Raw genomic sequence first — 23495 nt, 5'->3', positions numbered from 1 at the left:
TAAAAGATCATTAGTAAATAAAAAGTTCTAGTTGCAAGACTGCAGGCTTCTACCACAGATTAAAATTTGGTGTTGTCACAAAGCTCGTCTCTTTTTTCTGAAAGCTGTTCCTTTTCTCAAGGATACAGCGTCCTTGGTTTTTTTCAGAGGGGTAATGAAACGCTGCGGGTGCCAATTCGACTGGTTTGGTACAGAGATTAAAAGGGTATTGAGAGGCCTTTTTGTTTATATGTAAACAGATAAGACTTCAGGCCAAAATGGTCATGTTTTGGAAATGACCAGTATAATGAAAGAGGAGTGGTCAGCTCTCTCACTGAGCAGTTCAGTTCAGTCCAGAACTAGTTAGGAGTTCGACAGTGAGCTTTGCGGAAATCCTCCTTCTCTTTCTGCCCTTCTAACTTTAACCTGTAAGCATCTATTCCTTTTTTTTTTTACTGTGTTTTAGGGAGCTTTGTTTATTGGATCTGTTGTGTATATTCAGAACTGCATAATTTAGTCCAGTTTGGATAAACTGAGTTATGTAGGGGTTCTTTATTCTGTTCTTTGTGCTTCATTGTGTAATTTTGTGAATAAATTTCTGTCGGTTTTAAAACCTAGTAGTCAACCTCACTAATTTACTCTGGGTAATTTTACTGTACACTTACCAAAACAAATTGCAAAGTTATGGTCTGGGTTACCTGCTCAAGAATGTTGAGTCCTCTGGCCTAATCCATAACAAATTGGGGGCTCTTTGCGGGAGTGGTAGGTGCTCGTGTCTTTATTTTGGGTGTTGGTTTGGTTGGGTAGACAGAGCTTGGGATAGTAGTGGCCTTTTCAGTCGTCAAATGTTTTCTGGAAGTGGATGCAGTGACTTTGGAAGTGTTGTAAAAAGTGAATAAGACCAAGCTCCAGGAATTAGCAGAGAAGCTGGAATTGAAGCTGCCTGCTTCTGTGAGGGAAGGAGAGATTATTACAGCAGTAGCTCAGCATTTAAACTTACCAGGGAAACCATCAGAGTCTGTGGAGGTGGCAAGAATTTGATTGCAAATGAAGCAGCATGAGTTAGAGGTGAGAGATAAGGAAAAGGCAGCAGAAATGAAACAGTTTGAGTTACAATTAAAAGCAGAAGAGAGGGAAAAAGAAAGAGAAGCAGAACAGAGAGAGAAAAAGAGAGCAGCAGACAAAAGGGAAAAAGAGAGAGCAGAAAAAGAAAAAGAGAGAGCTTTTGAACTTTAAAAACTAACACTTATGAAGGAAAGACAGCTTAAAAAGCTGCAGATAAAGGCTGAAGGTAACCTTAGCGACCTCCTGTGGAAGATCAGAGAGTTAAAACAACAAGGTTAGCAGCTGAAGTGGCTGGTGATTATGAGCTGGCCCATAAAACACAGTTTGGCTTCCAGAATCAATTTCAGTCCATGAGGGATAGAAATTAGGGCAAAGAGAAATCCTCACGTGGAAAGGGAAAGGTAGATCTCAGTGAAGATCATAAGGATAACTTACCACAGGGTAAAAAAGAAACTCTTGAGTGGGACAAAGTTAAAAAGCTCCAGTGTTTTCATTGTAATAACATGGAACACACAAAATCCATAGTGCTCGTGGGCTAGGAGAAAGCCAGATAAGCCTGGGAGTTTTGTTGGACTAGTAACAAAAAGCATAAGGGAAGTTAGACAACTACATCAGAGTGTACAAAATTATCAGAGGTTGATTAAGGAGGAAGTGCCAGATCTGCTTAAACATGTACATGCAAGGATAAAGTTTATTCACATAGGTCAGGAGTAGCAGGTAAAGAGGTTACAATATTAAGGGACGCAGGATCCTCTCAGTCTGTAAAGCTGAAGGATGAGGAGACTATTGCTAGAAAACGTACTGGTAACAGGAATTCATGGTGACACAAAAAGTGCTCAATTATGTAAAGTGAGGCTAGAGAATTCAGGGAAGAATGGAGAATTCGTGGCAGGAGTACTGGACACACTCTCAGCTCCAGGAATACTATTTGTCCTTGAAAATGATGTAGCTGGTTCATCAATAGGCATGCTACCTATTCTAGTTGAAAAGCCAGTGGAGACATAGGCAACTGCAGACATGAAGGATGTTTATCCAGGAATTTTCGCTGATTGTGTGGTCACAAGTTCACAGAGGCACAAGCTGAAGCAGGGGGAATTAAAGGCACAAATACGGAAGCTGACAAAGCTTTATCCAAGACTTTTTTTGACCAGGTAAATGGCACAGAGCAGGAGCAAATAGGTAAACATGCAAGTATCTTTTGCTCTAAGCAGATTGAATTACAGCATAAAGATGAGAACTTAAAACAGTTGTATCAAAAGACATTTACAGAGGAGAGTGAATGCATCCCTGTGTGTTATTACTTAATGAATAATGTCTTAATGAGGAAATGGAGACCATCACACATTCAAGCAGGTGAGAAATGGGCAAAGATTCAACAAATTCTTTTGCCAGTAGGATATAGAAAGGAGTGCTGCAAGTGGCACATGAGCTACCACTTGGAGACATTTAGGGGTGAGGAAAACACAGACTAAAATACAAAGCCATTTTTACTGGCCTGGACTACACAAAGATATAGTTGAATTTTGCCAGACATGTTATGTATGTCAGCTAATCGGAAAACCACAGGCAGCAATAAAACCTGCACCTTTAATACCTATTCCAGCATTTGAGGAACCTTTCACAAGAGTCTAACTTAATTGTGTAGGTCCCCTACCTCAAACAAAAAGTGGGAATAAGTATTTATTAACAATAATGGATGAGTCGACGAGATTTCCAGAGGCAATCCCATTATACAACATCACAGTAAAAAGGGTTATAGAAGAATTACTTAAATTTTTTCTAAGTAGATACGGACTACCAATAGAAAGCCAGTCAGGTGAAGGATCAAACTTCACATCCAAACTATTCAAGGAAGTTATGGATAACTTGGGAATAAAGCAATTCAAATTTACTGCGTACCATCCAGAATCGAAGGGAGCGCTCGAGCCATGGCATCAATCACTAAACGCTATGTTGAGGGCTTATGGTCAGGACAATGCAGATGATTGGGATAAGGGAGGTTCATTTGTAGTTTTTGCAATCAGAGATGCATCGAATGAATCGAACAAATTCAGTCCATTTAAATTTATATTTGGGCATGAAGTAAGAGGACCGTTAAAATTTATTAAGGAGAAAGTAATAAGTCAGAATTCGGAGACCACCCCTTTGAACTATGTGTCAAATTTTACAGAACGATTAAATAGAGCTGGAGAGTTGGCTAGACAGCATTTAAAAGTATCAAAATGTACAATGAAACAGGAAGCGGATAAGAAATCACATATTTGCAATTTTGCAATTGGGGATAAGGTATTGGTGTTACTTCCAGTAACAGGTGAACCTTTAAAAGCAAGGTTTAGTGGACCTTATCAAATTAAGAAATTGAGTGAGGTGAACTACTTGATAAGGACTCCAAACAGGAAGAAATCGCAGTGTGTCATGTGAATATGCTCAAAAGGTATTTTGATAGGGAAGGAAAGCAAGAGGAGAAGGTGTTAATGATTACAGCACAGAAGGAAGAAGCAAGTTCAGAGGATTCTGAACTGGACATCCCTCAAATCAAATTTGACACTGAGCAAGTTGTCAAAAATTGGAAGAAGTTACTGAGCTACCTTCCACAAGAAAATCGAAATGACATGGAAGAGTTTACTTAGATTAGATTAGATTACTTACAGTGTGGAAACAGGCCCTTCGGCCCAACAAGTCCACACCGACCCGCCGAAGCGCAACCCACCCATACCCCTACCTTTACCCCTTTAACCTATCACTACGGGCAATTTAGCATGGCCAATTCACCTGACCCGCACATCTTTGGACTGTGGGAGGAAACCGGAGCACCCGGAGGAAACCCACGCAGACACGGGGAGAATGTGCAAACTCCACACAGTCAGTCGCCTGAGTCGGGAATTGAACCCGGGTCTACAGGCGCTGTGAGGCAGCAGTGCTAACCACTGGGCCACCGTGCCGCCCACGTTATTGCTATCACGTGGGGAAATATGCTGAAACAAATTGGGAATTACTAACCTAATTGTGCATGATGTAGATACAGGAGATGCTGTTCCGATTAAGCAACATCCTTAGAGGCACAACCCTCTCAACCCTCAGGTTCAGGAGATAGAGCACATGCTCCAAGATGGCATAATCAAATTGAGCTGCAGTGACTGGAACTCACCCATAGTCATAGTGCCAAAGCCAGATGACACCCAACGGTTATGTGTGAACTATTGCAAAGTCAATGCCGTTACAAAGATTGATGCATATCCAATTCCATGGTTGGAGGACTGTGCCGAAAAAGTGAGACAAGCAACTTACATTTCCAAGTTGGACTTGCTTAGAGGCTACTGGCAAGTCAAAGGCAATTTCGGCTTTCGTAATGCCAAATGGACTATATCAGTTCAAAGTCATACCATTTGGTATGAAAAACGCTCCAGCCACTTTTCAGAGACTGACTAATAAAGTCATTGTCGGATTACCCAATTGTGTGGTGTATATCGATGACCTGGTGATTTTTAGTCACTGGTGGAAGGAACATTTACAGCATTTATCAGACTTGTTTGATCGACTTCAGAAGGCTGACTTGGTGGTAAACTGAGCTAAAAGTGAATTTGCCAAAGCCCAAGTCACCTTCCTGGGCCATGTTATTGGACATGGACAAATGGCCCCACGGAATGCAAAAACAAAAGTAATTGGGGAATTTCCCACACCGTCGACAAAAAAAAAAGCAGTACTACAGTTCTGGGTAAAATCCACTCAATTCCAAAAGTGTTGCCGTACTGTAGCATTATGGTTGCTCCACTCACAGAATTGTTAAAAAAGGGCAAGATGTTTCAGTAGACAGTGGACTGTCAAAAGGCATTTGACAGCCCAAAAACTGTGTTAACCACTGTCCAGTATTAGCCACACCGGATTACACGAAGCTTTTCAAGGTGGCTATTGATGCCAGTGATGTGGGTGCCGGTGCAGTGCTCCTGCAGGAGGATGACGAGGGGATAGAAAAACCCATCGAGTATATTTCCAGGAAGTTGAATGTTCATCAACAGAAATATTCAACAGTGGAGAAAGAGACTTTAAGTTTTTGTTGGCATAACAACATTTCAGTGTTTCTATTACCGGCAATGCATCTGAAACAATCGTATAACACTGATCATAAACCATTGCCATTTGTGGAAAAATTTAAGGACAAAAATGCCAGACTGTTTCGACGGAGCTTGTTGTTACAGCCACTCAATTTGGCAATTGTGCAGGTGGCAGGTCACAAAAACGTGATTGCCGATGCGTTATCAAGACTCAAATGATACATAGGCGTTTAGTGGTGGGTGTGCCATGGCCTGAATTTACATGTGGTTGTGTGTATTTGCATGTTTATAGTTACTATAGTGTATATGTGCGTTTAGACTACTAACCGGATTTTTGAAGGATTTTAAAAATGAAGCCATCTTTTGGTATTGATGGTTCATTTTTTTTCAAAAGAGGGGAGGTGTCACAAAGTTGATCCCTTTTTTCAAGGATACTGTGTTCTTGTTTTTTTTCAGAGGGGTAATAGACCGCTCCTGGTGCTGATTAGACTGGTTTGATACAGAGATTAAAGGGTATTGAGAGACATTTTTGTTTATATGTAAACAGATGAGACTTCAATCTAAAATGGTCATGATTTGGAAGTGGCCTGTATAATGAAAGGGGAGTGGTCAGCTCTCTAGCTGAGCAGTTCAGTTCAGTCTATCTAGAACTGGTTGGGAGTTCAACAGTAAGCTGTGTGGAAACTCTCTCTCTCTCTTTCTGCTCTTTTAACTGTTTTTTCAAGAGCTTTGCTTATTGGGACTTTTGGGTATATTCAGAACACCATAATTAAGTCTAGTTGGGATAGACTGAGTTCTCTAGGGGTTCTTTATTCTGTTCTTTATGTTTCATTGTGTAATTTTGTGAATAAACTTCTGCCTGTTTTAAAACCTAGTAATCAACCTAGCGAGCTTACTCTGGGTAATTTTCACTGAACTCTGGATTAGTGGTGCTGGAAGAGCACAACAGTTCAGGTAGCATCCAAGGAGCTTTGAAATCAACGTTTCGGGCAAAAGCCCTTCATCAGGAATAAAGGCAGTGAGCCTGGAGCGTGGAGAGATAAGCTAGAGGAGGGTGGGGGTGGGGAGAAAGTAGCATAGAGTACAATGGGTGAGTGGGGGAGGGGATGAAGGTGATAGGTCAGGGTGGAGAGGGTGGAGTGGATAGGTGGAAAAGGAGATAGGCAGGTAGGACAAGTCCGGACAAGTCATGGGGAAAGTGCTGAGCTGCAAGTTTAGAACTAGGGTGAGGTGGGGGAAGGGGAAATGAGGAAACTGTTGAAGTCCACATTGATGCCCTGGGGTTGAAGTGTTCCGAGGCGAAAGATGAGGCGTTCTTCCTCCAGGCATCGGGTGGTGAGGGAGCGGCGGTGAAGGAGATCCAGGACCTCCATGTCCTCGGCAGAGTGGGAGGGGGAGTTGAAATGTTGGGCCACGGGGCAGTGTGGTTGATTGGTGCGGGTGTCTCGAAGATGTTCCCTAAAGCGCTCTGCTAGGAGGCGCCCAGTCTCCCCAATGTAGAGGAGACCGCATCGGGAGCAACGGATACAATAAATGATATTAGTGGATGTGCAAGTAAAACTTTGATGGATGTGGAAGGCTCCTTTAGGGCCTTGGATAGAGGTGAGGAAGGAGGTGTGGGCACAGGTTTTACAGTTCCTGCGGTGGCAGGGGAAAGTGCCAGGATGGGAGGGTGGGTTGTAGGGGAGCGTGGACCTGACCAGGTAGTCACGGAGGGAACGGTCTTTGCGGAAGGCGGAGAGGGGTGGGGAGGGAAATATATCCCTGGTGGTGGGGTCTGTTTGGAGGTGGCGGAAATGTCGACGGATGATTTGGTTTATGCGAAGGTTGGTAGGGTGGAAGGTGAGCACCAGGGGCATTCTGTCCTTTTTTTCAGTTGGAGGTGTAGGGTCTGAGGGCAGAGGTGCGGGATGTAGACGAGATGCGTTGGAGGGCATCTTTAACCACGTGGGAAGGGAAATTGCGGTCTCTAAAGAAGGAGGCCATCTGGTGTGTTCTGTGGTGGAACTGGTCCTCCTGGGAGCAGATCCGACGGAGGCGGAGGAATTGGGAATACGGGATGGCATTTTTGCAAGAGGTAGGGTGGGAAGAGGTGTAATCCAGGTAGCTGTGGGAGTCGGTGGGTTTGTAAAAAATGTCAGTGTCAAGTCGGTCGTCATTAATGGAGTTGGAGAGGTCCAGGAAGGGGAGGGAGGTGTCAGAGATGGTCCAGGTAAATTTAAGGTCAGGGTGGTACATCTACCAAAACAAATTACAAAGTTATGGTCTGGGTTGCCTGCTCAAGAATGTTTTGAGTGGTCCATAATTTTGAGCGGCCCAGTCCATAACAGTACCAAAATTAACCAGTCTCAATGTGATGTATCAATGTACTAACAATATTGGAGGCAGGTTTGTACACTTGGAACCTACTCAATTAATTCTTCATATTACTGTACCTGTTTGGTTGCTAAGGCTTCCAGCTCCAGACGCTTCCTATTCACTGCAACCACTTGTTCAAGTTGCTTATTTACTTGCATCTCTTGTTTAAGCTGTTTTTTTACATTCTGCAGCTCCTCAATTTCTATATTTTTTTGGCTTTCCTTCACCTGAACCATTAAAAGAAAGAAAATTTGAAATATTCTCAAATGGATTAAATGCTTTCACCTTCAAATAAGCTGGATGTAATGGAACAAAGCAAACAACACTCTACCAGGTAGTGAATTAACATACAAACCAAGTGCCAAGATACATAAAAATAAAAGCAAAGTACTGTGGACTGAACTGAAAACAGAAACACTTAGCAAAGTTCAGCAGGTCTGACAGCAATGTAGGGAGAGAAGCAGAGTTAGGGCTATGACTCCAAGGCGATGCTTTTTCAGACGAGTTATTCTGAGGTCATCTCCAAATCAAAACATTAAATCTGATTCTCTCACCATGGATGCTGTTACACTCGCTGAATTTTTCTTGTTTTTACTGTTTTTATGCCAAGATATGTGTCTGATTAGTCCAAACCAGTGCAATGCTGCTCTTTGTCACAAAAGATACTGTACACAAGAGCAATAAAGGATCTATGGCAGTGTTTTCATGGCTGTAATCACAGTTCAAAAAGTTTAATTAAGTACTGCACTGCTTAAGCCTTGTTTTTAATGCCCTACCCTCTTTTTCTCCATCCTCCAATATGATGATCACCATGTGATCTCTTTAACATACATGGTTTCTCTATAAAAAGTGTGTCTGAAAAACATTATCTTGTTCTTTTGAAAAGCAAAGTGACATTTTATATTCTTTTTGGGGTGATCAGAACAATGAGGTGGTTCTCATAAATTATGAGAACCACCTCATTGGACCAGGTTAACAGCCCCAGTCAGGGAGACATGGGCTGACAGATACGAATAGGCATGTCAGAACTTCTGTTCACTTTGAGAGCTGGCTTTAAAGAAGCGGACCAGTGTCAAGGACTATGCACATGTAACTAAAGGGTGACCTGGTGACAGGATATTGGCCTGTGTGGAGAATAGACCTGAAATTGTCTATTTTTATCTTTTAACATTGTACAATTTTCTAAAACGTTACGAACATCCAATTGACAAAAAACATAATACTGTGTTTTAATGCAGTAATTTTTAAAGTATGGATGCAACTGACACTAACTTTCACAACTGCTGAAATAAATTACAGCTGACAATACATTGTTTCACATTTAAACTCAAAGTAAAATAGTCTAGTCTTTATAATCCTCACACATCTACCCAGCAGAATACAGTTTCCTACATTTCACAACTTACTTCATGCACAAACTAGCAACACATCAAACAGCCACACAAAAAAAAATGGAACCACACAAGAAAATTCAGCACAATACACACTTCATTCCAATTGTGTATCCTCCAAATGACAAAACATTTCAAGCATATCAGTTACTAGCAGAAATTAATGCTGATAAACAACACATATGAGAATGCATGAAAAAAAATTACCAATTCCTTTTCCAGTTCTTTTATTTTATTCTCATACAGTGATTTTTGACTAGATAACTCCTTCTGAGCCATTTCCTTTGCAACTTGGATCCCCTGCATCATTTCTTTTTTGGCTTGTAATCGTGCTTCTTCAATTTCAACTTCAAGTCTGCCAAAACAAAAAGAACAAAGAGGAAGAACTAAAAAAATAGAGGATCTAGAGCTGTGTAATTCCTCAACTTGATCATTTGTGTCATCATTTCCATGCATACCAATAATGTTATGAAACATGGAACTCTATAGCACAAAGAGTTTATTAAGCCGAAAACAGTTGCATCTCACCCTGAAAGCTCGATTCAATTAGTGCCATTTCATTGTTCAGCCTAAAACCATTGACTTTCTTTTTAAACCTCATCAGTTTTCCTTGTGAAAGTTCTTATGGATTCCATTTCTACTAAGAAACATGTTCAATGTTTATTTTATTTAACCTATTTTGCTTATCAACCTGTTCAGAGACATTATTGCACACCTCTGGAGCAGGTAGGACTTGAACCCAGGCCTCTCAGTCCAGGGGTAGGAACACTGCCACTGCTCCTTAAGAGGCCCTGCCTATCCTCAGCTTAAAGATTTGTACCTAACCTCTCCTTATGTTCAAAATTAGCCCTCAGTACTGATTCAATCACTCGTGCAAGATTGCCCCAATCAAAATCACTCAAAATGTTACCATTTCTATCCAATCCTCCCAATCTTTCTTAATAAAAGAAAAAAAACTGTAGCCTTTTGTTGCATGTAACCCAATAACTTATGTTTGTACTTAGTTTGGAGATAAGAAACAATAGGGACAAAAAAAAATAAGAAACTCTGATGGGAGAAATGTGCTGTCTTGGCTTCACTTTCACACCATTCATATTAACAGTCCACATAGAGCACTGTTTTCCACTTCAATGCTCCACTATAGAGTGCACTGACACCTTACATTGTAATACTATTTTGCACAGAGACAGGCACCCAACGCATGCAAAGAAGCATTGGTACCCCAGAACTCATTACTTGCTCTCTCTTCTTTTTTAGTGTCTTGTCCTTTCAGCCACAGCTTAAAGTCTTTCCATACTTCTGTCTCATATAGCCTTTAAGCACAAACACAAAGCCAGAGAGCTTGTGATGGTTGTCAGATTGAATGGTTATTAAGTTGGGGAATTCCACAGACAGATGAACATATGACTGTGCAGCACCATGCTATGTCAATGTAACACCTACAGCATGTGTCAGCAGTTAACACAGCAAATATACTTCATACACTTCAGCCAAATCACAATGTCACAAAATCAAAAAGGAGCGGTTCTTGATCAAATCAAGGGTGACTAAAATTAGTCAGGTGGTCCAGTTATAGTCAGTCAAGGGCTGCATATAATCTCAGTCAAAGGACTTGGGCATGATCATCAGCAAACTGGCACAGTCAAGGTCAGACTAGGGTGTAGGTCACAGTCAGTCCAGCAGATCTTGTGCTACCAATCCAAGGCTACAAAGCAAGTCAGTTAGGGTTTTGCTCAGAGATTAGTCAGGGGGTCACTCACCTTTAGGGCCTAGCCTTCCAAGTCAGTCAGAGGTGAGCCATGATCAGTCCTGGATATCTGCTCACTAAAAATTAAGAGGGCTGTTAAGAGGGAACACCACTGTAGTAAGTAAAGTCTATTGGGAGGTTTGATGACCGTGTGCAGGGTGCAGCAGAGACAGTACTTGTGAAAGCAGGCAGCTAAGGGTGGGAGGAGTGCATTGGAGGTCATGGGCTACCTGTGGTGGAGGGGGTGGATCGTTGACAGTCACCACCATCCAAATTTCAATGACATGAAGACTGGTCGTAGTTGTGGGTATGTTCCTTAATAAAGAAACGGTCCTTAATAGTTTTAATACCCCACTGGATAACCACTGTTCTACTGTCATGCCCTATTACCAGGACCTATCCATTCCTCTGTCTCATAGTTGTGGGTATGTTTGCCGAACTGGGAAGTTGATTTGCCGACGTTTTGTCCCTTGTCTAGGTGACATCTTCAGTGCTTTGGAGCCTCCTGTGAAGCGCTGCTGTACTGTCTCTTCTGGAATTTATTTGGTTCTGTTCTTGCTGCTTCTGGTCACTGGTTGCTCATTGTAGTGGCCGGTATATTGGGTCTAGGTCGATGTGTTTGTTGATGGAGTCCGTTAATGTGTGCCATGCTTCTAGGAATTCTCTGGCTCTCCTCCATTTGGCTTGTCCTATGATAGTTGTGTTGTCCTAGTCGAATTTGTGGTCCTTGTCATGTGTGTTTATGGCTTCTAGGGGCAGCTAGTCATGGTGTTTAGTGGCTAGTTGGTATTCTGGATGTGCATTGCTAGTTGTCTGTCTGTTTGTCCAATATAGTGTTTCAAGCAGTCTTTGCATGGAATCTTGTAAACTACGTTACTCTTGCACATGATGGGTATAAGTCCTTTGTTCTGGCAAGTTGTTGCCTGTTCAAAAGGGCTACCCCACACTGCAGCCTCCCAACATGCGAAGAGAAGAAGATGACCTCTACAGAGTCTTTACCAAGAACGGATATTTCCAAAACTTCATCCGCAGATGCCTAACAGACAAACAACGTGATAAGGACATGCCACAACCACACTCACCAGCCATGCTACCTTAAATAAAAGACATCCAGAACTGATAGCCAGACTTCTCTGACTGCAGGGATTTATGACTGCATGTAAACAGACAGCCATGCTCAAAACCAAAACTCACCAGAACAAAAGACCCTATACCTATCATGTGCAAAACCACCGTAATTTATCAGATTCCATGAAAAGACTGCACAAAACACTACATAGGACAGACAGGCAACTAGTAATCTGCATCCACAAACACCAACTAGCCACTAAATACCATGACCAGCTGTCCCAAGAAGCCAGACACACAGATGACAAGGACCACAAATTCAACTGGAACAACACAACAATCATAGGACAAGCCAAATGGAGAACAGCCAGAGAATTTCTCGAAGCAAGGCACTCAACCACAGATTCCATCAACAAACACATCGACCTCGTCCCAATACACTGGTCACTACAACGAACAACCGGAATTAACAACCAGTAGCAGGCGAAACTGAACCAATTAAATTCCAGAAGAGACAGTACAGCAGCGCTTCACATGAGGTTTCAAAACACTGAAGATATCACCTAGACAGGGGAGCGAACATACCCACAACGACAGCAACCGGCACCCAAGCTACAAATCTTTACGCAAACCTTGAACAGGAAGACTTCACTGAAAAGAGTGGGAAGTGTGGAAGCTCAGAACTGATGGGGTCAATAATGACAGCAAGGAAGAAATAAACATGAAGGATTGAGGATTTATCTCTATTAGTAGGTTGAGCCTGTGACTCACTCTACAATCCAACCTGTATTGCTTTCCATCCTCAAATTAATCACAAATGAACTATGAAAATTGAAATGGAAAATTGCTGCAACTACACCCAGAGTGGTCAAACTAAACGTTAATTTCTGTCTGAGCACACAGGCTTTATTTGGAAGTGACGGCAGGCCCTTCAAAAGCAATTCCATTTTTCAGATATGTCAACATTACAGTACACTGCATCTGAAACAATGAGTCAGGAAAGATACAAGCCTTGGTTACAAGCAATCTTGACCATGTCATGGGTCATTACTAATCGATCATAGTCATCTCTGTGAAGTAAAAGTAATCAGAATGAATAATCACTTAAAAGTGTTACTTGAGGGCCAGAAATTACAAGGACAATCCAAGGAATCATTGTGCACTTTTGCACAGAAGTGCATACTCATCCAAGTAAGCCATATAATACAAGAATGCTGCATTTTGGAGCAGGCAAGCTGAGTGTTACATGTAGCTGCGGTTACAATGATAGTTGAACAGATGGGTAATGTAAAATAGCAAAGCATTCATGAACATGAGCTTATATTCATAATGAAGTGTTACACATACCACTGATGTGTCCTCAGAAGCTTTTTGTTTTTTCCTCTTCCCACTACACACACTGTGAAGGGTATTCCTGAGTGGCAGCATTTAACCTGCTGTACTGCTGGGCTTTATATATGATGCCAGAAACCCCAGAATGTTCTGTCAGTGACTCCACAATAGCACAAGCACAGTGCCATTAAGATGTGGTGCTTACAGAATGAAATGAGCAGCATAAGCTTATGTGAGAAAAACACTAGCACTCGGAGGGAAAACTTATGTGAAACTCCCTGAAATTGACACTTTATTTTAGTAAAATAAAGCCTAAAATATTTTCTCATGTAATAGAATGCTTGATAAAAATGGCACAACATTAAAATTAAAGTTAGGTCATTTACGAGTAAATTCTGGAAGCATTTTTCATGCAAACTGTAGAGGAAATCTGGAACACGTTGTATCCCAAAAAAACACTATGGATAAACTGAAACTGTCAATAAAGACAGCCGGTACAAATAGAGGGATATGCAGCAGAAGTGGATAACTTGAGTTAAAGAACAAATCAGAATGGAACTAATTGAAAGCCTTTTGAAAAATCTACATGTGTAAGTATACTTTCTTTTGCAATGCACTATGTTTTTCTTTTGTTTAAAACAACCTTATTAAATCTTCCAGATAGCAACTTGTCCAGGAGAAACACTTGGTAAGGATGAAACATCATCAGACATCGTGTTTTGCTCATGAACAGAGAATACAAGAAGAAACATATCCATCCCAACACTTAAAAGCTATAATAACCTCTTCTAGTGGATGTAATTTAGAGAAGCCCAGAAAGCTACAAGTGGACAGAATCTGTGATTAAAAGATTTGATTACATGTTCTAAAATTAAAGACGATAAAATGCAATTCCATCATTGCATAAATTTTGACAATTTTAGAAAAGTGATGCACATGCATTCACCCAAAACATTTTGACTATATAATTTACAAGTTTAAGTCAAAAAGATTATGTGCATTAAATTATCCTTTTTAATTTACTAACTCAAATTTCAAAATAGTTATCAGCATGCTGTTTTACCTTGCCTGTTGAGCTTGTAAAAGTTCATTTTTTGCAAATTCAAAATCTTTGGGACCATCTCCAAACAGTGCATTCCCAGAAGATGCTCGTCCATTCTGAACTTCCAGTGGATGATTAAATTTAAAGTAGTGATCACCACCCATAATCACTCTGTCCCCCTAGAAAATAAAGATTTATACTTGTAGCAAACATAAGACAAATTAAGTAATTTCAGACTTAAATTTCAACATTTAACCAATCCTCCAGAGGTCTATTTAATAAATGTCATCCCAGCCTGATTATCTTTAGCCCTTTCCATATTTCATCTCCCCTATCAAAGACACAATTTCTCTTGTTAAAAAGAATGAGCAACAAATTACTCCAAAGCTTCTCCATATATCTGTGTTAAGCCAATCAGCCCATTTCAGTGAAATTTGGACATTTCTATTCAATATGCATGAACACAACATAGATTGGCAAGCTTCATTTTCCTATTCATTTTAGATCAAACTTTGAACAATAATTTGAAAGTATAAACAATTGTGCTCTGTACAAGCTTTTAGACTATATGGTAACCAATTCATAAAATTGGTTTAAAAATAGTCAGTAGCAAATCATAAATCAATTGTTTTTTCAGTAGTTGTATCACATTTTTCTATTTAAATGTTAAAATAGCTTCAACTTAATTTACTCTTTATATGCTAATCCTAAATTCACCTAATAGAAATTAGGTATAGATTTAAATAATTTCTACTCTCACAAAGGAACTGAAAGATGCCTCTATCGTAATCCTGACCAGTAGGTACAGATGTGCAATCTGTATGTAAAGCTGACAAACACAAAGAGGAAAAACATTAGTGGGGGTTGTACAAACTGTAGGGGCAATTTTGGGAATTGATTGAACAAGAAATGAGAGATGTATGGAATAAAGGAACATCTGTAGCTATGAATGACTTTAATCTGCATGTGGATTGGGAAAATCAAATAACAATACCATAGAAGAGATGTAGATACTGTAGATTCCTGGTGTATACACATGTTGGTTTTTTGGACCAAAATGTTCAGGAACCCACGAGAGAACAGAGAGGTGTGCAGGGTGGGTAAATTAGCCATAGGAAATGCAGGAAGGGGTGGATCTGGGCGGGATGCTCTTCAGAAAGTTGGTGTGGATTCTATGGGCTGAATCACCTGTTTCCCCACTGTAGGGATTCTATGAAAAACAACCCAACAAGTCTGAGGAGTAGAATTCAGCAAAGGAGGACAAAGGAATAGATTAAGAAAGAGTAAATATAGTACAAGATTAAGCTTGTAAAAAACATGAAAGTTTCTATGTGTTCGAGAAGAGAAAATATTGGTGAAGACAAGTAACCTTTACAGTCAGAGACAGGGGAATTTATAATGGGGAAACAAAGAAATGATTGACCAACTAAATATGTACTTTGGGCCTGTGTTCACAAATGAGGACATGTTAGAAGGGTTGGGGAGCACAGGGCTTACCAAGAGGGAGGTACTCTTAGGAAATCAGTATTAGTAGGGAAATGAGTGGGATTGAAGGTTGAGAAATCCACAAGCCCTGAAAAATTAATATCCCAGAGTGCTTAAAGAATTGGGCCTAGAAATAGTGGATATATTGGTGGTCATCTTCCAAGGTTCTACAGACTTTGGAATAGTTCCTACGGATTGTGGGGTAGCCAGTTTAGCCCCCTATTTAAGAATGGAGGCAGGAAAAAAACAGAACTGACATAGTGTGGAAAATGCTAAAGGCTATAATAAAACATTTAATAGATAACCATTTGGAAAACAGTGACAGGATCAGACTGAGTCATCATGCATTTACAAAAATAAAATCATGCTTGACAAATCTACTGCAATTCTTTGAGAATGTAACTCGTAATGTAGATGATGTGAAGACAGTCGATACATTTTATTTGGACTTTTGAAAGGCTTTCAACAAAGTCCCACAAAATAAATTAATGTGTAAAATTAAAGTGCTGGAGTTGAGGATAGTGTACTGATATGATAGTAAACTGGTTGGCATACAGAAGACAGTAGGAACAAACGGTTCCTTTTCTGATTAGCAAGTAATGACTCAGAGTACTGCAGAGATCACGGTGGCTCAGTGGTTAGCACTGCTGCCTCACAGCACCAGGGTCCCAGGTTCAATTCCAGCCGTGGGTGACTGTCTGTGTGGAGTTTGCACATTCTCAAAGTATCTGCGTGGGTGTGCTCTGGTTTCTTCCCACAGTCCAAAGATGTGCAGGTCAGGTGAATTGGCCATGTTAAATTGCCCATAGTGCTAGGTGCATTAGTCAGAGGGAAATGGGTCTGGGTGGGTTACTCTTTGGAGGGTCGGTATAGACTGGTTGGGCCGAAGGGCCTGTTTCCACACTGCAGGGAATCTAATCTAATCTAATCAATTTTAGAACTTCAGCCGTTCACTATATACATAAATGTTTTGGATAAGGGAACTAAATGTAATATTTCCAGATGACACAAAGCTGGGTGGGACAGTGATCCGTGAGGAGGAGGAAGCGATGCTTCAGTGTGACTTGGACAAGTTGAGTGAGTGCACAAACACATGGCAGATGTTGTATAATGTTAGTCTATCCACTTTGAGAAAAACGGGAAGGCAGATTATCTGAATAGCTATAAATTAAGAAGGAGAATGTGCAATGAGACCTGGGTGCCTTTGTGCACCAGTCACTGAAGGTAAGCATGCTGTGGAGCAGGCAGTAAAGTCAGCAAACAGTATATTGGCCTTCATTATGAAAGCATCCAAGTACAGGAGCAGAGATGTATTGCTGCAATTGTACAGGTACTTGATGAGACCACATCTGGAATATTGTGTGCAGTTTCAGTCTCCATATCTGAGGAAAGATGTTCTTGCTACAGAGGGAGTGCAACAAAGAAATACGAGGCTAATTCCTGGGATGGCAGGACTGACAGATAAGAAGAACTTAAATTGGTTAGGATTACATGCCTGGAATTCAATAGAATGCACTGGGGTTGGGGGAGGGGTGGTGATGGTGGTGGTGGTGGGAAGGAATGGAATCTCATGGAAACATATAAAATTCTAATAAGACCAGACAGGATACATTTATAAAGGGCATTCCAGATGACAGGGGAGTCCAGAACCAGAGATCAGAGTCTAAGGATATGGGGAAGGCCACTTAGGACTGAGATGAGAAGCAATCTCTTCACCAAGACAGTGGTAAGCCTGTGGAATTCACTATCATAGAAAGTGGTTGAGGCCAAAACATTGCTCGATTTATTAAAGGAATTAGATAAAGCATTCGAGGCTGAAGGAATCAAAAGATATCAGAAGAAGCAGGAAAAGACTATTGAGTCAGACAATGAGCATGATCATAATGAACTGAACAGCTGGCTCAAAGGACCAACAGCCTGTTCCTGCTCCTATTTTCCTATATTTCTGTGAAAGAAAGAAAAGAGAGCACTTTCAAAACCTTGTGATTTTAAGATTATGATGTGCAGTCCTCGGCTTCAGCATCCATTTGTGTCACACAAAATAGCTGGTATCACTACAGTACTGAATGAAGCTCATCATTCTGTGGCCTGATATACAAATATCCTATGCCTGAATTGAAATAGTATTTTCAAAATCAACTCAGTAAATGGGTTTCAGCCTGTTGTGTATGAATGAGCAACACTTTCATGATCTCAAAGCCTCAACAGTACAAGATCCAAAGCTGTTTCAGCATGTTATTAAAATTAAACATTGAAATCACAAGGTCCATCTCTACATTTAAAGAGCAAAACTGAAGAAAAACAAATGGCTCCTTGAGAATGGTCTGTGATTCAATTCAGTCATGGTTGATCTTCAGTCTAAATACTTTCCTGCCTACTCCTTGTATTCCTCATATCCTGCAATTCCTGGAAATAAACAAAAGTCTGTTGATCTCCCCCTCAAACATATTCAGTAATGGAGTTTCCACATTCACCCCAGGGGGAGACAATCGCTCAGTGTTATTATTGCTCCAGTATTAATCCAGACACCCAAGTAATGACCGAGGACCCAGGAGATGATGGACTCGTGGTATTAAATCGTTGGACTGTTAATCCAGAGACCCAGATAATGCTCTGGGGACCTGGGTTCAAATCCTGCCATGGCGGATAGTGGAATTTGAATTCAATTAAAAAAAAACTGAAATTAAATTCTGGTCTCCTTCCTACAGGAAGAATGTTGTGAAACTTGAAAGGGTTCAGAAAAGATTTACAAGGATGTTGGCCAGAGTTGAAGGATTTGAGCTATAGGGAGAGGCTGAGTAGGCTGGGGCTGTTTTCCCTGGAGTGTCGGAGGCCGAGGGGTGACCTTATAGAGGTTTATAACATTATGAGGGGCATGGTTACGATAAATAGACAAGGTCTTTTCACTGGGCATGGGGGAGTCCAGAACTAGAGGGCATAGGTTTAGGGTGAGAGGGGCAAGATATAAAAAGGGACATAAGTTGCAACTTTTTCATGCAGAGGACGGTGCATGTATGGAGTGAGTTGCCAGAGGAAGTGGTGGAGGCTGGTACAATTTCAGCATTTAAAAGGCACCTGAATGGGTATATGAATAGGAAGGGTTTAGAAAGATATGGGGCAAGTGCTGGCAAATGGGACTAGATTGGGTTGGGATATCTGGTTGGCATGGACGAGTTGGACCGAAGGGTCTGTCTTCATGCTATACATCTCTATGACTCTAATGACGACCATGAACCATTGTTGATTATCAGAAAAATCCACCTGGTTCACTAATGTCCTTTAGAAAAGGAAACTGCCATCCTTATCCATTCTGGCCTACATGTGACTGCAGACTCATAACAACATGGTTGATTCCTTAACTGGACACCCTCATCCCATGAATGATTTTTTTTCTCAAAGTCCTTTCGCTCCAGTTCATACAAGGTAATGAAACTGATGATAATATACTCAACATTCAGCTTCCACATAACTGAAAATAGCTAGCTCAAGACATCCCATTACTTTGAACAATAAGAAAAGCAGCAAGATTCATATGAAAATAGGCAGCAGCAACTATGTTTAAGAACATATTTTACAAAAATCAATATTGTTTGATTATCACAAATTGTATTAGAAATAACTTACATGATGTAGCACTATCGATTCTGCTATAAGGTTTCCATTGACGTAAGTATTTGCATCTCCAATTGGAGCAATACTAACAGTGCCATTTACGTTTTGTATGACACTGCAAACAACACAAGAAAGTTTTAAGTAAAATGATAACACATTTAATTCATTTTGATGACCGTTAAAAATAGGTTGTTTCTCAAACAGCTAATATTTAAAATGAACTAATACTTTAAGAGTCCAGCAAATTTAAAGATCAACATTTCACTTTCTGACAAAGTCAATTTGTCTTATTTCATATCAATCATACAGCACAGAAAAGACCCTTCAGCCCATCAAGTTTTCAGCAACATAATTACCACAAAGTGAGCTAATCCTAATGGCGTGCACTGTCCCATATCCTTGAATGTCATGATATTTCATGTGCTCATCCAAATATGTTCGAAAAGCCAGAAGGTTTCTAGCCTTCACTACCTTCCCAGGCAGTACATTCCAGATTCCCACCACCCACTAAATGAAAGTGCTTTTTTCTCAAATCTCCTCTGAATCTCTTGCCCCTTACCCAACACCCCCTCATGACTGACCCTTTAACCAAGAGAAACAGTTGTTCCCTACATCCCTTGTCCATACCTCTCATAATCTTATACACCTCAAATCATGTCTCACCTCAGTCTTCTCTGTTCTAAAGAAAACAATGCAGGCCTCTCACATCTCTCCTCATAGCTTAACTGTTCTATCCCAGGCAACAACCTGGTGAGCCATCTCTTCACTCACTCTTGTTCCATCACATCCTTCCTGTAGTGAGGTGACCAAAACTGCACACAGAACTCCATCTCTGGCTTAACCAACATTGTACAATTCCAACATTACCTCATTGCTTTTATACTCTATACCATGACTGATGAAAGCCTTAACTATCCTATTTACATGTTCTGCTAATTTCAGAGATCTGAGCTACCAAGTATCTTGTCATTCACTAGATACTCCTGCGTCTTGTTTCTTCTTCCAAAGTGCATCACTTCACACTTACCAGAATTAAAAACCATCTGTCACTGCTCTGCCCATCTGACCAACCCATGGGTATCTTCCTATAACCTACAATCATCTTAGAATTATAGAGTCAATCAAGCAGCCTTCTATCACTAAGTCAGTTTCTGATCCATCTTGCCAGGTTTCCCTGAATTACAAATGCTTTAACCTTCTCAGTCTTCCAAGTGGTATCTCGTCAAAAGTTTTGCTAAAGGCCATATATGCTACATCAATGGAACGTTTCTCATCCACATACTTGATCACATTTTCAAAACAAATTCTATCAATTTTATTAGGCATGACCTCTCTCTGATAAAACCATGCTGACTATCGCTAATTAACCCATGCTTTCCAGGCAGATATTAATTCTCTCCTTTAGAATTTTCTCCAATAGATTCCCTACCACTGAAGTGAAACTCACTGGTTTGTAATTTCATGGTTCACCTCTACCACATTAGTCATCCTCTAAAAATTAAAAATTTGGGTCAGAGCCCCTGCAATTTCCACCTCACCACCCACAGCAACCTAGAATACAATTCATTCCAGGGCCAAGGGATTTATCCATTTTTAAGCCCATCAATGCCTCCAATACCTCCCCATCCCCTATGTCAAAATATGTAAGTTTGTCACAGTCCCTTTTCCTGAATTTCATACCTACATTGTCCTTTTCCAGACTGAAGAGAAATATTCATTTAACACCCTTAGCAATGATATTTCTGCAATCTCCCGACCACTCGACAAAATTCCCCCAATTTAATACTTCAAGCTAGTGTTATGATACAGAGGTCAAATCCCTCTGGTAATTAAAACCAAACACCCAGAAAAGCTCGCCTCACCTCGTCATCTGTTAAAACAATGTGTGAATGAAAGAAGATCCCTGATTTCCACTGTATAAATAATCTCACTTGGCACAGAAATTGAACCCACACGATTGGTCTCACTTCGCATTGCGAATCAGCTATCCAGCCAACTGAGCTAAGTGACCTCCTCTTCACCTTACTGTTGGTCGACTGTCTCTACTTTTCCCTTTACTGCTTTTCCAAATTCATCCTCTTTTGCTTCAGTTCTCCCTATCCCTGCCTGTTACAAGCTGGTGAGGCGGGGCGAGTTGATTCGCCTCTTAAATCCTTTATGTCAAGAACAAAGAATCATTATTTCCTGGTTGTCTATAAGATCCTTCCATTTGCAAATGATCTAGTTTGCCCAGAAAATAATAATTACTGCAATCCATAGCATTTCATGTAAAGCAGTTTGAAATGATTCAGAGATACAATAAGACATTTATAAAGTCAGATTTAATTTTCAATGCGAAGATTTAGATAGCAAAGCAATAATACAAAACATAGTTATCAAGTAAAGAAAGACAATCATTCTTTTCATATCGAGATATACAAAGAATTCAAAACTTTCTAACTCACCAGTGGTCATCAGCGATGAGTGCCCCAGAAAGCTGGATATCATGCTTTGAGTTTGGTCTTTGCTTTCCCACTCTTGTCTGGCCTTCCTTTATCATGTACAGGAGCATCTCTGAAATCTGGGGATCTTCATTGAGATTCACTAGATTTGGCAAACTGTTATCCACTTTAAAAGTGATTCCAGCTTTCTATCGACAAAGATTTCAATTAATAGGCAAAATGTTCTTCCTCTGCTACAAAATACCATAGTTTAACTGATTACAAGGTTCAAATGACAGATCATTGTCAATTTGTCCACTTCTGGCAATGACTTAGTGGAATCTATTCTTAAAGATATATTCTGACATCATTCTCAACAATCTATTAGTTATCATTGGCTAAAATGTTTAAGGTTTTGCACAAAATGATCTGTTTGGATCCAACATGACAGGAAAACAGAAGCAAGTTCGATCAGTGGCTGTAGACTCAATAAACCAAAATCTGAAATAAATAAAGTTCCAGAACTACACGGCCTTGTTGCCAGTTAACCAGTGATGATCTTCGACCTGGAAGCATAACAAATAAGGAACATGTGCAAAAAAAGTGCAATTACTTTAAAATAGCACCAGAGTCTGCAATTGCTTTTAAGAATGTTTGAAAATGACCAAAGAGTTTGTATAAAATCTAAAGCAATCATTTGTAATTTTCTTGGATAATAAGTACAAGTCCATGTGACCTGATAACCCTTGACCTGAAAGCAGTACCAAAAGGAAGACACATCAGAAGCCATATGACCAGACAAAAAAGATGTTGCGGACAGAATGTTGAGCTGAAAACATTAATTAAAGTACAAGTGCAGAGAGAAAGAAAGAGAAACTCAGAAGTTTTGAAGCAAATCTCTCAGTTTTTCTGTCTGGCCAAAAAAGGAGACAGGAACTCAAAGGCATGTTTGAGCTGGTTAAACCAAACGTTCGTAGCCCTGGAAACCACTTTGAATAGCTTGGAAACACCACTGACTTGTGTTTTATACCAGAAATAGTCTATTGGCAAAACAGGACTATAACAATAGATCTGTTGAAAAAATATTCTGGTAAACTCCAGACTTTTGTGATCAGAGGTGGGAGTGAGAGGGGATCATAAAAATAAGCCTTGATGTTAACCATATCAGTGGAACAGTGGGCAGCACGGTGACACAGTGGTTAGCACTGCTGTCTCAAGTACGAGACACCCGGGTTCAGTTCCCACCTCAGGTGACTAACTGTGTGGAGTTTGCACATTCTCCTCGTGTCTGCGTGGGTTTTCTCCAGGTGCTCTGGTTTCCTCCCACAGTCCAAAATAGTGCATGTTAGGTGAATTGGCCATGCTAAATTGTCCGTAGTGTTAGGTGAAGGGAATGGGTATGGGTGGGTTGCACTTCAGCGGGTCGGTGTGGACTTGTTGGGCTGAAGGGCCTGTTCCCACACTGTAGGTAATCTAATCTACACAAAAGGTGAAAGCTATTGTTGGATAGAACACCTGACCAACCCAGTGTGAAAACAGCAGCAAATGATGAAACTGTATGGATTACATGGGTACCCCATATCTCCAAGATGTCCGCAACATTTTTTTTTGTCTCCAAGGAGCGATTTAGCTATTTGTGGCTGTGCAACTTTGCATTAAAGTGAAATATACCTTTTTTAAAAAGAAGTATAATTTGCCTGTTAATTGTTGCTTAATTTGTATTTGTTCTGATTCATATGAAAGTAAAAGGAATATTGCTCATAAGCTGTGTGGTATTAACCCACTAAACTGCACTAACACTGCCATTCCCTTGGTTCTTGCTGACTGGCATCCTCGATTAAGTAGTTTCATCAAGAGGCTCTCAAATACCACGATGGACTTCCATACAAGTCATTTAACCAACCAAAAGAGTAAAGGTTAAATACATTCTAGACAAACAATATA

At 40.4% G+C, this 23495-nt stretch overlaps 1 protein-coding gene across 3 annotated transcripts in view; it reads right to left on the bottom strand.

Annotated features, from left to right (window-relative positions):
• kif14 (kinesin family member 14) overlaps positions 1–23495 on the bottom strand; it is a 107523-nt gene that overhangs the window by 46661 nt on the left and 37367 nt on the right. For all 3 annotated transcript variants that reach the window (XM_087990805.1, XM_043699739.2, XM_043699742.2), the window contains exons 14-18: positions 21576–21760; positions 19144–19246; positions 14056–14213; positions 9053–9200; positions 7532–7681 (exon numbers count right to left, since the gene is read on the bottom strand). In XM_087990805.1, coding sequence (XP_087846931.1) covers positions 7532–7681; positions 9053–9200; positions 14056–14213; positions 19144–19246; positions 21576–21760 — 744 coding nt within the window. The remainder of the gene's footprint in view (positions 1–7531; positions 7682–9052; positions 9201–14055; positions 14214–19143; positions 19247–21575; positions 21761–23495) is intronic.

The sequence above is a fragment of the Chiloscyllium plagiosum genome, unplaced genomic scaffold, assembly GCF_037043375.1.
Source record: "Chiloscyllium plagiosum isolate Xiang-an unplaced genomic scaffold, Cpla_swu_hap1 HiC_scaffold_9, whole genome shotgun sequence".
Lineage (NCBI taxonomy): Eukaryota > Metazoa > Chordata > Chondrichthyes > Orectolobiformes > Hemiscylliidae > Chiloscyllium > Chiloscyllium plagiosum.
Note: the sequence above shows the minus strand (reverse complement) of the source record. Positions and strands in the feature narration are given on the sequence as shown.